This window comes from Dendropsophus ebraccatus, chromosome 5 (assembly GCF_027789765.1).
Source record: "Dendropsophus ebraccatus isolate aDenEbr1 chromosome 5, aDenEbr1.pat, whole genome shotgun sequence".
NCBI lineage: Eukaryota > Metazoa > Chordata > Amphibia > Anura > Hylidae > Dendropsophus > Dendropsophus ebraccatus.
Genome location: NC_091458.1, coordinates 16,210,489 through 16,224,877, shown reverse-complemented (window position 1 = coordinate 16,224,877; position 14,389 = coordinate 16,210,489). Strand labels below are relative to the sequence as shown.

Here is a 14,389-nt window from a genome sequence, read left to right as displayed (position 1 = left end):
GGACAAACAAGTGTTTAAAGGAAGCAATAAGGCGTACAGGTAATACCTATAATACTGCCCCCTATATACAAGAATATAACTTCTATAATACTGCCCCCTATATACAAGAATATAACTACTATAATACTGCCCCCTATAAATAACAATATAACTACTATAATATTGCTCTTATATACAAGAATATAGCTACTATAATACTGCCCCCTATATACAATATAACGCCTATAATACTGCTCCTATATTCAAGAATATAACTACCATAATACTGCTCCCTATATACAAGAATATAACTACTATAATACTGCCCCCTATATACAAGAATATAACTACTATAATACTGCCCCTATATACAATATAACTCCTATAATACTGCTCCTGTATACAAGAATATAACTACTATAATACTGCCCCTATATACAAGAATATAACTACTATAATACCACTCCTATATACAGGAATATAACTACTATAATACTGCTCCTATATACAGGAATATAAATACTATAATACTCCTCCTATATACAAGAATATAACAACTATAATACTGCTCCTATATACAAGAATATAACTACTATAATACTGCTCCTATATATAGGAATATAACTACTATAATAATGCCCCTATATACAAGAATATAACTACTATAATATTGCTCCTATATACAGGAATATAACCACTATAATACTGCTCCTATATACAAGAATATAACAACTATAATACTGCTCCTATATACAAGAATATAACAACTATAATACTCCTCCTATATACAAGAATATAACAACTATAATACTGCTCCTATATACAAGAATATAACTACTATAATACTGCTCCTATATACAGGAATATAACTACTATAATACTGCCCCCTATATACAAGAATATAACAACTATAATACTGCCCTCTATATACAAGAATAGAACTACTCTAACACGGCCTTCTAAATTCATCAGCAGAGAAAAAAATGGCAGGTTTATTGTAGTGCCATTGGTAAGACACCCACAAAGAGTATAGATAACAGAGTGTCTGGTCAGACCTGATTATGTCATTGTGAGCAGAGTGAATTAGGTGGGTGGAGTTATCCAAGGAGGGTTATGATGTCACTGTGGTGTCCCACCACAGGTGGTTTTGTCTTTCCTTTGCACCTCTCAAAAAGATTCCTCTTTTCAGGTTAAAGGTGGTGATGAAGAAGTCTGCAGTTTCACCACCAGTTGTCAGTCGTTTGTATTTCTATGTATTGCACAGCTGAGGAAAGTCATAGGTTAATGTTTTATGTGTACGATGTGTTATTATTGACCAATAGAAGGTGCTCTCTACTTCTAACCAATCTCTTTTCTTCTTTCTTTTGCAAATACTCAAAAAGCGCAGGGCAGTATCCTGAACACAAAAGGAACTAGCCTGGATAGGACAAAGCTACCGTAAACAAGGTCTACGTATCCTATCTCATAGAGCAGGTAACAGGGACAACCCTGGACATTTAGCTAAGCCCAGATAACCACGGCTGGGGCTTGTAGTACCCTGACAGGACGGATCACTCGACACTGTAGGGCAGAAGGTGGTCAGAGACAGCCTAAACACAACTACAAGTATCTCACTATAAAGTATATCTCTTCAAATTCCGGCCGAGTACACAGTCATACTGGGTTGGGGATCCTTAGACAAACTCTTCTCCTCTACTCTACTTTTCAAGCACCGCTACAATTTTCTCTCTTCTACTCTACTTCTCCAAGCCCCTTTTTAAGCACAATGAGTTTCAGTATTAAGAGTGAGTCAAAGATTTATCTATTCTGCAAAAGTTTATTGTGCTGCTGAAAGACTTTACAGTAAAGCTGTTCTATTTTTACAACACTGGGACTCTGTCATACTTTGTACGCACCAGCACCTATACACGCCAATCGCACATCTTGGGTTATTGTACCCCTTTCTGTGGGTGGCGTTACGGATAGTCCGGGTGGGTCAGTTACCACTCAGGACTACTGTGACAAGAGCCCAAGGGACCCACTACAAACCGGCAGGTCACCGACCGTCTTGGGGACACAAACCGGCCATCTACAAAACAGGTACCAACATCACACCTGTGTGCTGGACTAGCACTGGTGTCGTGACAACCACCATCCCTAGCCGTACACCACAGAATTGGCGTCACAGGTAGCTCAACTACTGGCAGAGTACCACATCATTCTCGCCTGCACCCAAACTCCTTGGACTCTACAGTAAAGCATCTCTCTTGTTCATAAGCAACACTTTAATAAGCGGACACATTTAGTGTTAGAAGTTTCAGGGGGTCTTATAATAGGTGGTGGGGTCCATTCATATCAGTACAACACAGGGGAGTCCAGTTCTGATACTCAGCCACTACTTTCTCCATTATTCATGTTTCTGTGAGACGGAGTTGGGCAGCAGGAAATGTACTGGTAATTTTCCACTATCAGAGGACAAGTAAGGGAAAGACCTCCCTGGAGACCTGCGGCTGCTCTGCTATCAGTATCGAGCCTATAGACATCCCAGGTGGAAGTCAGAACCCGATTACTAACAGACAGACCACTAACAGACTAACCACTATAGATAGATTACTAACTGACAGATCCATAGAACATACAGGCCCTTTCCTCCAACACCACCAGTATAAAGTGCTGTGTGTACAGCTGTACACACAAAGACTATGCTGACTCACATACTGCAGTAAGAGACTATGTATGTCGACATGGTTGTGGGGGCTCTCCGGATCAGGATCCTATTAAACATGAACCCATGGCTATTACTGGTAACAGCTGGAGGGCCCTTTTAGGTAAGGTTTGTAAGAAGGGACATTATATGTCTGCTAAAGGCACCAAGGGGGTGAGGTTTCTCCTTGAGGAGAGCATCATAAAGATATGAGGAGACTTATAGGTCATTCATGTTCTACTAGGAATTCTGGGAAGATTGATATGCGAAGCTGCTCTCTGACTTAAAGCGAAAGCCACCTAAAAAAAAATAAAAAATTGGTGTTGCATGCTCATAGATAGGGAATGATTACTTGACTAGAGAAAACATGATTAACGAATGAACAACATCATCTGGCAGACTGGGTGGCATCCCACCAATTATACTATTCTTACACTATGCTAACAATCCTTACGGAGTAGCACAACTTTACGTAACAGTAAGAAGGAGTACCAGGTGAGATATCATATAGGAGGTAGTACAAGTGTTACCATTGCTATAGGATGAGCAGAGGCTTCTATTCTTGTGGTTGAGGGGGCTACAACTACTATAATACTGCTCCTATATACAAGAATATAACTAGTATAATACTGCCCCCTATATACAGGAATATAACTACTATAATACTGCCCCCTATATACAGGAATATAACTACTATAATACTGCTCCTATATACAAGAATATAACTACTATAATACTGCCCCCTATATACAGGGATATAACTACTATAATACTGCTCCTATATACAAGAATATAACTACTATAATACTGCACCTATATACAAGAATATAACTACTATAATACTGCCCCCTATTTACAGGAATATAACTACTATAATACTGCTCCTATATACAAGAATATAACTAGTATAATACTGCCCCCTATATACAGGAATATAACTACTATAATACTGCTCCTATATACAAGAATATAACTACTATAATACTGCCCCCTATATACAGGAATATAACTACTATAATACTGCTCCTATATACCGGAATCTAACTACTATAATACTGCCCCCTATATACAGGAATATAACTACTATAATACTGATCCTATATACAGGAATATAATTACTATAATACTGCTCCTATATACAGGAATATAACTACTATAATACTGCCTCCTATATACAAGAATATAACTACTATAATACTGCTCCTATATACAGGAATATAACTACTATAATACTGCTCCTATATACAGGAATATAATTACTATAATACTGCTCCTATATACAGGAATATAACTACTATAATACTGCCTCCTATATACAAGAATATAACTACTATAATACTGCTCCTATATACAGGAATATAACTACTATAATACTGCTTCCTATATACAAGAATATAACTACCATAATACTGCCTCCTACATACAAGAATATAACTACTATAATACTACTCCTATATACAATGATATATCTACTATAATACTGCTCCTATATGCAGGAATATAACTACTATAATACTGCCCCACTATATACAAGGATATAACTACTATAATACTGCTCTTATATACAGGAATATAACTACTATAATACTGCCCCCCTATATACAAGAATATAACTACTATAATACTGCCCCCCTATATACAAAAATATAACTACTATAATACTGCTACTATATACAGAAATATAACTACTATAATACGGTTCAGGGAAGAAAAAGAGTGCTGCACCTCACACCTATGGCTGATACTAGTACCTCTCGGCTGCATAAAAAACATCAGAATTCTGTGTATGAATTGATCAAGCCATACTGCCCCATGTACCTCGTGCCGGTATCTCATACACATGGGTCCCTACACTAAGTCCACACCGTGCCAGTCAGTGGCCACCAACCCCGCAGGCACGCACAGTCAGGGAACGGGGGCCATGGGACGGCCCTGCGACCCCCATGCCACAGGACCAGACCCACAAACACCACACCAGAACCCGACCAGCACCGCCGGCGGAGAAGGTCGCCCCCAAACAGCACAAGTCTGGATGAGGTATTGCGCTCACCATAGCTGCAGCAGACAGAATGGGAAAAAACAGGAGGGATTAAAACCATGTGCACTCAGGTGTCTCCTGCTAATTGCGGTCATGTGGGTCTAGTCCTGCGACATTGGGGTTGCAGGGCCGTACCATGGCCTCCCTTCCCTGCACGTGCACGCTTTGCGGGGTTGGCGGTCGCTGACCGACACAGTGTGGAGTTAGCGTAGGGACCCGTGTGGACCAGAGGACCTGCGCGGTGGTACACAGGGCAATATGGCTTGATCAATTCATATACAGACACTCTGGTGTTGATTTTTAATATAGGCCTAGCGGCATTAGTATCAGCCATAGATGGGATGTGCAGCCGTTCCATTCTCTCCAGTTCGTAAAACTACTATAATACTGCCCCCTATATACAGGAATATAACTACTATAATACTGCTCCTATATACAAGAATATACCTACTATAATACTGCTCCTATATACAGGAATATAACTACTATAAGCGGCATTAGTATCAGCCATAGATGGGATGTGCAGCGGTTCCATTCTCTCCAGATCGTGTTTTACAGTTCTCCCTCTCTGAACAGCTAGCACTCCTTTATAAGACCCACATCAGCCAAAGATGGGATGTGCAGCCGTTCCATTCTCTCCAGTTCATAACTACTATAATACTGCTCCTATATACAAGAATATAACTACTATAATACTGCTCCTATATACAGGAATATAACTACTATAATACTGCCCCTATATACAAGAATATAACTACTATAATACTGCCCCTATATACAAGAATATAACTACTATAATACTGCTCCTATATACAAGAATATAACTACTATAATACTGCTCCTATATACAGGGATATAACTACTATAATACTGCTCCTATATACAAGAATATAACTACTATAATACTGCTCCTATATACAGGAATATAACTACTATAATACTGCCCCCTATACACAAGAATATAACTACTATAATACTGCCCCCTATACACAAGAATATAACTACTATAATACTGCTCCTATATACAGGAATATAACTACTATAATACTGCTCCCATATACAGGAATATAACTACTATAATACTGCTCCTATATACAAGAATATAACTACTATAATACTGCTCCTATATACAAGAATATAACTACTATAATACTGCTCCTATATACAGGAATATAACTACTATAATACTGCTCCTATATACAGGAATATAACTACTATAATACTGCCTCCTATATACAGGAATATAACTACTATAATACTGCCTCCTACATACAAGAATATAACTACTATAATACTGCCCCTATATACAAGAATATAACTACTATAATACTGCTCCTATATACAAGAATATAACTACTATAATACTGCCCCCTATATACAAGAATATAACTACTATAATACTGCTCCTATATACAGGAATATAACTACTATAATACTGCTCCTATATACAAGAATATAACTACTATAATACTGCCCCCTATATACAAGAATATAACTACTATAATACTGCTTCCTATATACAAGAATATAACTACTATAATACTGCTTACTATAATTTCACATGGTAGAGAATAATAGTGACATACACCACCCTGGTAAAGTCTAGGGATGCTTCTTTGGCCTCCACCAGGTGACAGAAGCCCTCTGGATCCCTTTAACACCTACATGAATTGGAGGGATCAGTCGCACTGTGCTCAGGATGTTGCTTATAATCCATTGTAGACAGATTTATAGAACTTTCTTTTAAGCCGCAGAGTGTTGCTTTTTGTTCTGGCTCTTACAAGATTGTTCAGAAGTCTTTCATAGTGCAGCTACAGGGTGTAAACACCTCTGTGACTCACTGGTTTTTTGATCTGTCGGTAAATCATCTCGCCTTTTCTTCCCTTCACTTGCACACCCAGTCCAGAAAAATTAATGAGACACCCCGCTTATCTGCCTGTAACACTCACCCCCTCCCCAGATGTCTCCACGGCCGCCCTCACCTTTATATTAAATCTTACGCTGCATTGTACTATATTCTCCCGCTGAGATTACTGTAACCGAAGATTTTATACAAAGTGACTCCACCGCCAGTCCAGGAGACTCCACTCACAATGGAGAGAACATGGGCTATGACCAGTCCCTAAGCTGTAACTGCACAATATCTACGGCTGCAATCAATATTTAACCCTCCAAACATTTTAAAGGGATTGTTCACCAATTTTTTTTTATCTTTCAAGTCAACTGGTTCCAGAAAGTGCTAGAGATTTGTAATTTACTTTTATTAAAAAAGGCAGAGCAGAGGGCTGATGACAGTGTAAAGAAAATAGTAAAAATGTATACTTACCTGTCCAGGCTCCCCCGATGCCCTGTAGCCTGTTCCCGCTCACCACAGCTGCTGCTGAAGCAGTCTCTAAAGTGACAGGCAACTCAGCCAATCACTGGTGATGTCCCGTCTTAGCTGGTGATTGGCTGAGAGGCCTGTCACTTCAGAGACTGCTTCAGTGGCAGCTACTGTGAGCAGGAAAAGGCAGTAGGAAACCGGGGAAGCCTTGTCAGGTAAGTATTAGTTTATTACTATATATAAATACATATATACATACACACACATGGCCCTTGCCACACATTAATTGAGCTGTAAGAAGTAACATACTCTCACCACCTCAGCTCCTGCGCTGGTGTTGGTATCCTGCAGCTCCGCTTGCTTCTGGGTCTGATTGGGGACCTGGGACACGACGTGCCAAGCCCGTTCAGCCAATCAGCAGCCGTAGCGGGGTTCTGCCTTAGCTGCTGACTGGCTGGGCAGGCTTACCCAGATGCTGCTGTCACCGGGAGACTGGAGCTGCGGGATACCGGCACCGGTGCTTAAGCGGGGAAAGTGAGAGCATGTTACTTCTTTCATTATCCCAGCCCAGAGTTCTCCTTTAATGATGAAGGGCTGTTTTTCTGCGGCAAGAACTGGTAATCTTGATCATGTACTGGGCACTATGGACTCCAAGAAATACCATGTTAAACAGGAATGTGATGCCTTCTGTTGACCAATTCAACCCTGATGATCAATGGACTTTCCTCGAAGACAAGATTGGAAAAAAAGTGTCCGAACCTGACAAATTCAGTGGGACTGGCTGTTTCATGTGAATGAGGGTTTCTATACTCCCTGGAGGGATATGTGGTGTCCCACCACGGGTGTTCTTTGTCTCTCATGTGCACCCCTCAAAAAGCTTTTCACTCTAGGTTAAGTGGTGATGAAGGTGTTTCTAGAGTTTCACCACTAGATGTCAGTATTATTTTTTTTTTATGTAAGCACAGCTAAAGGTTTTTATGGGTTAATGTTTTTTTACCATCTGTTCCTATTGGCCTATAGGAGGTGCTCTCTACTCTCAGCCTATTATCTTTCTTCTTTCCCTTGCACACACTTCTTTCCACCACTCATAGGGTAGATTACCTAGCCCCTGTAAAAAGTAGTTACTTGGTGGGGTAAGTGTAGCTTCAGTTTTATCCAAAGTCTCATGGGAGAAGGACACACAGAGCAAACATGCCTGCTGTAGCCAAACCAGGGCCCGGCTCCTGCCAGGACCCTCGTCCAGGACAAAAAGTTCAGCTCAGTCTGGTCGAGTCTAGTCTAAAACTCGCCGCACACCTTGAGTCATTTTACCTCTTTCTGTGGATGGCGGTACCAATAGTCCGGGTGGGTCAATTGCCACTAGAGACTACCATGACAAGAGCCCAAGGGACCATTCACAACCCAGCAGGTCACTGACCATTTCTGGGGAGTACAGCCAGCCACAACATAAAGCAGGAACCAACATTACACCTGTGTTCTGGACTAGTATTGGCGTCACGCCAATACGAACCTTGGCTGAGCTCTACAACAACATCCAACAATCCCATACGACCTCACCATAGATAAGGTAGGGGAAGAGAAGGATTAGGCGTGCTGGATTTCACCTGCAGTGACTTACCTCCATGAGCGTACGCAACGACTCCACATATGACTGCTCCGTGTCCTGGAGGGTCAGAAAGACATGTTTCCTCATATCCTGAAAGAAAAAGAAAACGGCTTATAAGACAAGCGCATGACGGGATCAATCATAGGATCACATGACCATAATGCGAGGAATACTAACAATATGACGTCTTTACTAAAGGATGACCTGGGGAGGGGCAAGTCCACTTCTTTTCTATGGACACCGCATCGGCCATACTTCCCTGTACAGCAAACACAAACATTCTACTGGTTCTCTTTTTGAATCTAAATTCAGTTTAAATCCAATGAGTCATGTGACCCATCAGCTGAGCTCCCAGAGTGCACTGCGACCAGGAAGCCAGCAGAAACCTGGAGAATAAAAGGTCCTATAATAAAGCCATGTCATGTCATAGAGGAGGCCTTTTTTTTTTTTTTTTTTTTTTTTAAGAACTCTCCAGATAAAAACGAAAACTCTAGGGGTACTCTGGCAAAAATATTTATCTTTTAAAACAACCAGTTTCAGAAAGTTTCATAGGTTTGTAATTTACTTCTAGTTAAAAATCTCTAGTCTTCCAGCAGGAAGTGGTGTATTCTTTCCAGTACTTATCAGCTGCTGTATGTCCTACAGGAAGTGGTGTTTTTTTCTTTTCAGTCCGACACAGCGCTCTCTGATTTTTAAAGAGTTGTAAAATTACAAATCTCTATAACTTTCTAAAACCAGTCGATTTGAACAAAAAATATTTTCGAGTACAGATATAAATTAAAGTGGAAGTACAGGCCATTACGGCGCAGACCCCGGCCCGGGATGGATGCGGGGATCGCCCCCCCGCAATCGCGCCGCAGGGGGGCGATCCCCCCACTAGACCACCAGGGATGGATATGAGCAAGTATTTAGAAGCAGCTGTCAACTTTGACAGCTGCTTCTAAGTACTTAATTAGTGGGCACGGCGATCGGACCGTGCCCGCTAATAGCCGCGATCCCGGGCTACATGCGGCACTCGGGATCGCGGCGCGCCGCGCGACCCCCCTCTGAACTCCCATAGCGGCACGAGGAGGTTCAGTAACGTCCTGGTGCAGCTATGGGTTAAATTATTAAATCAAATCAAAGCTTTATTGTTACATACAAAAAACATGTTTTAAAACCATACTAAAAAGGGGGGGAGGAGCATAAAATTATACAGAACATACATTGGATGGCTTACAGGGCAAAAAAATAGATGAATAATGTATGCTCTATGTACTAAATTAAGTATATCAGTCAGTCCCAGGAGGTATAGCAACAAAGGTTGAAACACAGGCGCAAATAAACTTCTATTTTTAAGTCTTCAGTATTCTACTACTTCTTCTTCTTCTAAAGTTCCGGCAGAGCACATTACTACTTGGGTTGGGACTCTCACGACCTACTCCTCTCTACTACTCTGAACCTGCAGTACAAACTCCTCTCCACTACTCTGGACTTGAAGCACAAACTCCTCTCAACTACTCTGGACTCTCAGTACAAACTCCTCTCCACTACTCTGGACTCTCAGTACAAACTCCTCTCCACTACTCTGGACTCTCAGTACAAACTCCTCTCCACTACTCTGGACTCTCAGTACAAACTCCTCTCCACTACTCTGGACTCTCAGTACAAACTCCTCTCTACTACCCTAAAGGTTCTCAGCACAGATTCTGTTCTGTGAAATCTACAATCCGCTAAAGTAAAGAAGATTTATTTATGATAACGGGACTCAGTGATTATTATTCAGGCACCTACACGGTAGATACCACATCCTTGGGTCATCTCCCCCCTTTCTGTGGGTGGGTCTCAACTCCAGTCTGGACCACCGTGATAAGTACCAAAAGGACCCCCTCACAGCTTGGCAGGTCACCGACCACAGGTGAAAGGGTATAGCACGCCACTCTAAAATAAAAGCAGATGTGCCTCCATACCTGTGTGCCCACCTGGCACTGGCGTCACAACAGTACAACATCTGGATGAGCTACATTCCGACCAACCACCACAGTAGTGGCGTCACACAGCACCATCTGGCAAGTGACCTGCTGATAGTTCCCCTTTAATTTATATCTGCTATCCAGGAGCCTCCTGTATAATAGAGAGCAGATACGAGTAGCTTCTCTTTCTCTGGAGGACCCAAGATGTCCACACGTGACAATACAAGCAGTGTAATACCTCACTTCCCCTATAGAGGTCACTGTAAGAGAAGTCAAATGGCGAACTAGACAACAGTGACAGATAATCACCAGAAAGAGGCTTGTATACAACCCCTGTAAAGAGATGAGGAGGACTAGAACACAGCGCCACACCTATCCTCTGGTTGTGTCTGGTATTACAACCTGCTCCAATATCTTCCATATTGACAGATAAAGAGTATTATTTTTTTTTTATATATATATATATATTGAAGTATTGATTTTTCTTTTCCTAGGTAGGTCAATGGGCGCAGACAGTCAGAGCGGTGTGCCACATCTCTGGTGGTGTATAACATACACCAGGGAGTGACGCCACGTACAATCCCGGGAGGCGGAGGCGCTGTTCTATTCAATGACACTAACACAGAGGTGAAGCAGGACTATGAATAGACTGCACGCAGCATAAAGCGTGAAGGAGCCATCATCATCATCGTGGCGAGAAGCAATCGCTATAGAAACAGGCATGATTCACCCCCACATACATGTAGCCGAGAACTTGTCACATGGATGGAGACCTCAGCGCACCTATCCTCACCCAGTCATGTGACGTCGGGTTCACCATGGCGATATCACCGAGAGCGATCACAGCAATATAGAAAACTCCTAGAAGTATGTAAGAAACTCCACCAACCAATTGTAGGAGTGACACACCCCAAAACAGCCTTACATTGTAATCCTGCTACCGCCACAGATCAGGAGGTCTTACGGGAAATGCTCATCTGGTACTTATCAGCTGCTGTATGTCCTGCAGGAAGTGGTGTATTCTTTCCAGTTTGACACAGTGCTCTCTGCTGCCACCTCTGTCCATGTCAGGAACTGTCCAGAGCAGGAGAGGTTTTCTATGGGGATTTGCTGCTGCTCTGGACAGTTCCTGACATAGACAGAGGTGGCAGTAGAGACCACAGTGTCAGACAAAAGAATACACCACCTCCTGTAGGACATATAGCAGCTGATAAGTACTGGAAGACTGGAGATTTGTAAATAGAACTTTTTGAGATCAGTTAATTTTTTAAAACAAACAAAAAAACATTTTCGTTGGAGTACCCCTTTAATGCCTGGGACATTTATATTGCTTTTATTTCTATCCCTTGTGTTTTGCTATGGTTTCTTTATGCTGTTCACTGTAAATTATATTAGTATTTTCTTATGCTTTTTTATTTTTTTACTTATATTTTAAGTCTTTCTATGGGACTTGAATATGTGATTGCTTGACTGCCTGTGCACTTCTGTGGTGTAAGTGGTGATGTAGTAGTATCAGAGTTTTGCCACAAGATGTCGTATACCTAGATATTGCACAGCTGTAGTACCCAGAGGGTTATTGTTTGTTAGTGTACCACATGGATCTGCACACCAATGAGAGTTCTTTCTTCCTTTCACCTATCATCTCTCTCTTTTCTTTCACACACGCACTCGTTACCCACTCACAGCACACCTTACAGGCGCTGTAGGAAGGAAGTCACATGGGTGGAGGAAGTGTAGGGTCTTTTTTTCTTTGGGTTCTTTAGAGAAAGGACGCAAGCTAGAATGCTCTCTACAGCAGTCAAGTTGGGCCCTGGCTCCTGCCGGGTCCCCAGTCTAAGTTGTGCAGTCTAGACGTAGACCATGTAGTGTTTAGCTTCCACAAGAGACAACAAGTCAGGCATCATCCTAAACCAATGACTTGGACAAGGAGGAACACAGTGCAGGACAGTATCCATAAAAAGTAAGGAACTGAACCGGATAGAGCAAAGAAGCCTATGAAATCTATCTCACAGCGCGGGTGTCAGCAGGGAATCCTCAGTATTCCACTCATCCCAGGTAACATGGTCTGGGGCTTGTGTCACCCACTAGGACGGATCACTAGACACTGGTGGGCAATAGATGGTGCAAAGACCAAAGAGTCAAAACACAAGCACAAGTAATCTCTCTCTTCCCAAGTACTCTATTTCTACCGCCGAAGATCCGACAGAGCATAGTACTACTTGGGTTGGGACTCTCTCAACGTCCTCCTCTCTACTCTTCTGATTCTCTCTTCTACCTCTCAGCACGCAACTTAGTCAGCACGACTGCACCACTCCTTCTATTCTCAGTGCAGATCTGAACTCTAAAGTATTAGGAACTTATCGAGTGTAAAGTATTGTATCAAGGCAAAGTTGTACTATCTGCTGCCTACCTCAAGTATCTTCTGAGTAAACAGGATTATATTTATGCTTAAGAGACTCTGTGACTTCTTGTTAAGCACCAACACAGCACACACACCTTCTTTGGGTCATCTCCCCTTTCTGTGGGTGGCAGTACCAATAGTCTCGGTGGGTCACTACTCCACTCCGGACCACCGTGATAAGTACCCAAGGGACCCCGCAACAGCCTGGCAGGTCACTGACCACAGGGGAACAAGGTATAGCCGGACAATTAAAATAAAAGCAGGTGTGACACCATACCTGTGCGCCCAACCGGCACTAGCATCACGACACAATACCATTGGGCAAAGCTATATGTCGGCCAACCACCATAGGTCATCTAGGTGGTCAAATAGACTGTATTACAGATACCATCGACTCAAACTGTTGGTGTTGGTTGTCAACTTCAGCTGCAGGGCAACCCATGTATAGAGCATGCTAAGCTTCTGAGCCTGCTCCATACAGCCCAAGACTCTAACACCCTGCTGCAATTCATTTAGATGCTGAGGACCATACTGACTGTGGCATCTAGGTGGTCAAAGACTGGATTGGAGATATAACTCATTTGTTGAGAAGGGAATACAATCTACCATTAGAGCTCATTTACACTGAGCTTAACAGGCAGATATTCCAAGAAGAACAAACTGCGCAGACTCTGCCTGCCTGACTGACTGTCTTAATGTGATGTCTTGAGCGCCTCCTCACTGAATTTCTGCCTGTTTTGCTCAGAGTGAACGGGTCCTTAAAGGGGTTGTCCAGGATAACAAAAACATGGCTTTTAAACAGCGCCTATCCTGTCCTCAGTTTGGTTCTGGTTTTGCAGCTCAGTACCATTGAAGTGAATAGAGCGAAACTGCAATACCACACCAAACAACCTGAGTACAAGGGTGGTGCTGTTTTTGCAGAAATAGCTGTGTAATCCCTTTAACTACTTGAATAATAAGACGGCACCTTGTGAGTGGTCTAAAAGGGACAGTTTGCAAATTGTTAAAGTGTCACTGTCATTTAACTTTTTTTGCAGAAATCAATAGTACAGGCGATTTTAAGAAACTTTGTAATTGGGTTTATTAGCTGAAAAATGCATTTTATCATGAAAAAGCAGTTTTAAGCTCTCCCCCTTCTTCATTGTTCTATATGAAGAGGGGAGGGGTGGGGGGAGATAAGGCACCAAAACAGGACAAAGAGTTAATTTACAGCTACATCACTGGGCTATTTCCTCTGAAGTCAGCACTGACCTCTCTGACCTCTGAATAGAGGCTTTCACACAGCTCCCACTGTGTAATCCTTTGTTCTCTGCTGTTGACTAATCTCCCTCCTCCCCCCTCCCCTCTCCATAGGTTACACAGAGCTCGAGTGATGTAAAAGAGTTGAGATTTCCTGATAATGAGCAG

General features: G+C 42.0%; 1 protein-coding gene across 2 annotated transcripts in view; it reads right to left on the bottom strand.

Moving 5' to 3' along the window:
* The window catches only part of ARHGEF17 (Rho guanine nucleotide exchange factor 17), a 155,014-nt gene that overhangs the window by 39,820 nt on the left and 100,805 nt on the right, over window positions 1-14,389 (bottom strand). For both annotated transcript variants that reach the window (XM_069969574.1, XM_069969575.1), the window contains exon 3: window positions 8,642-8,719. In XM_069969574.1, the coding sequence (XP_069825675.1) occupies window positions 8,642-8,719 (78 nt within the window). The remainder of the gene's footprint in view (window positions 1-8,641; window positions 8,720-14,389) is intronic.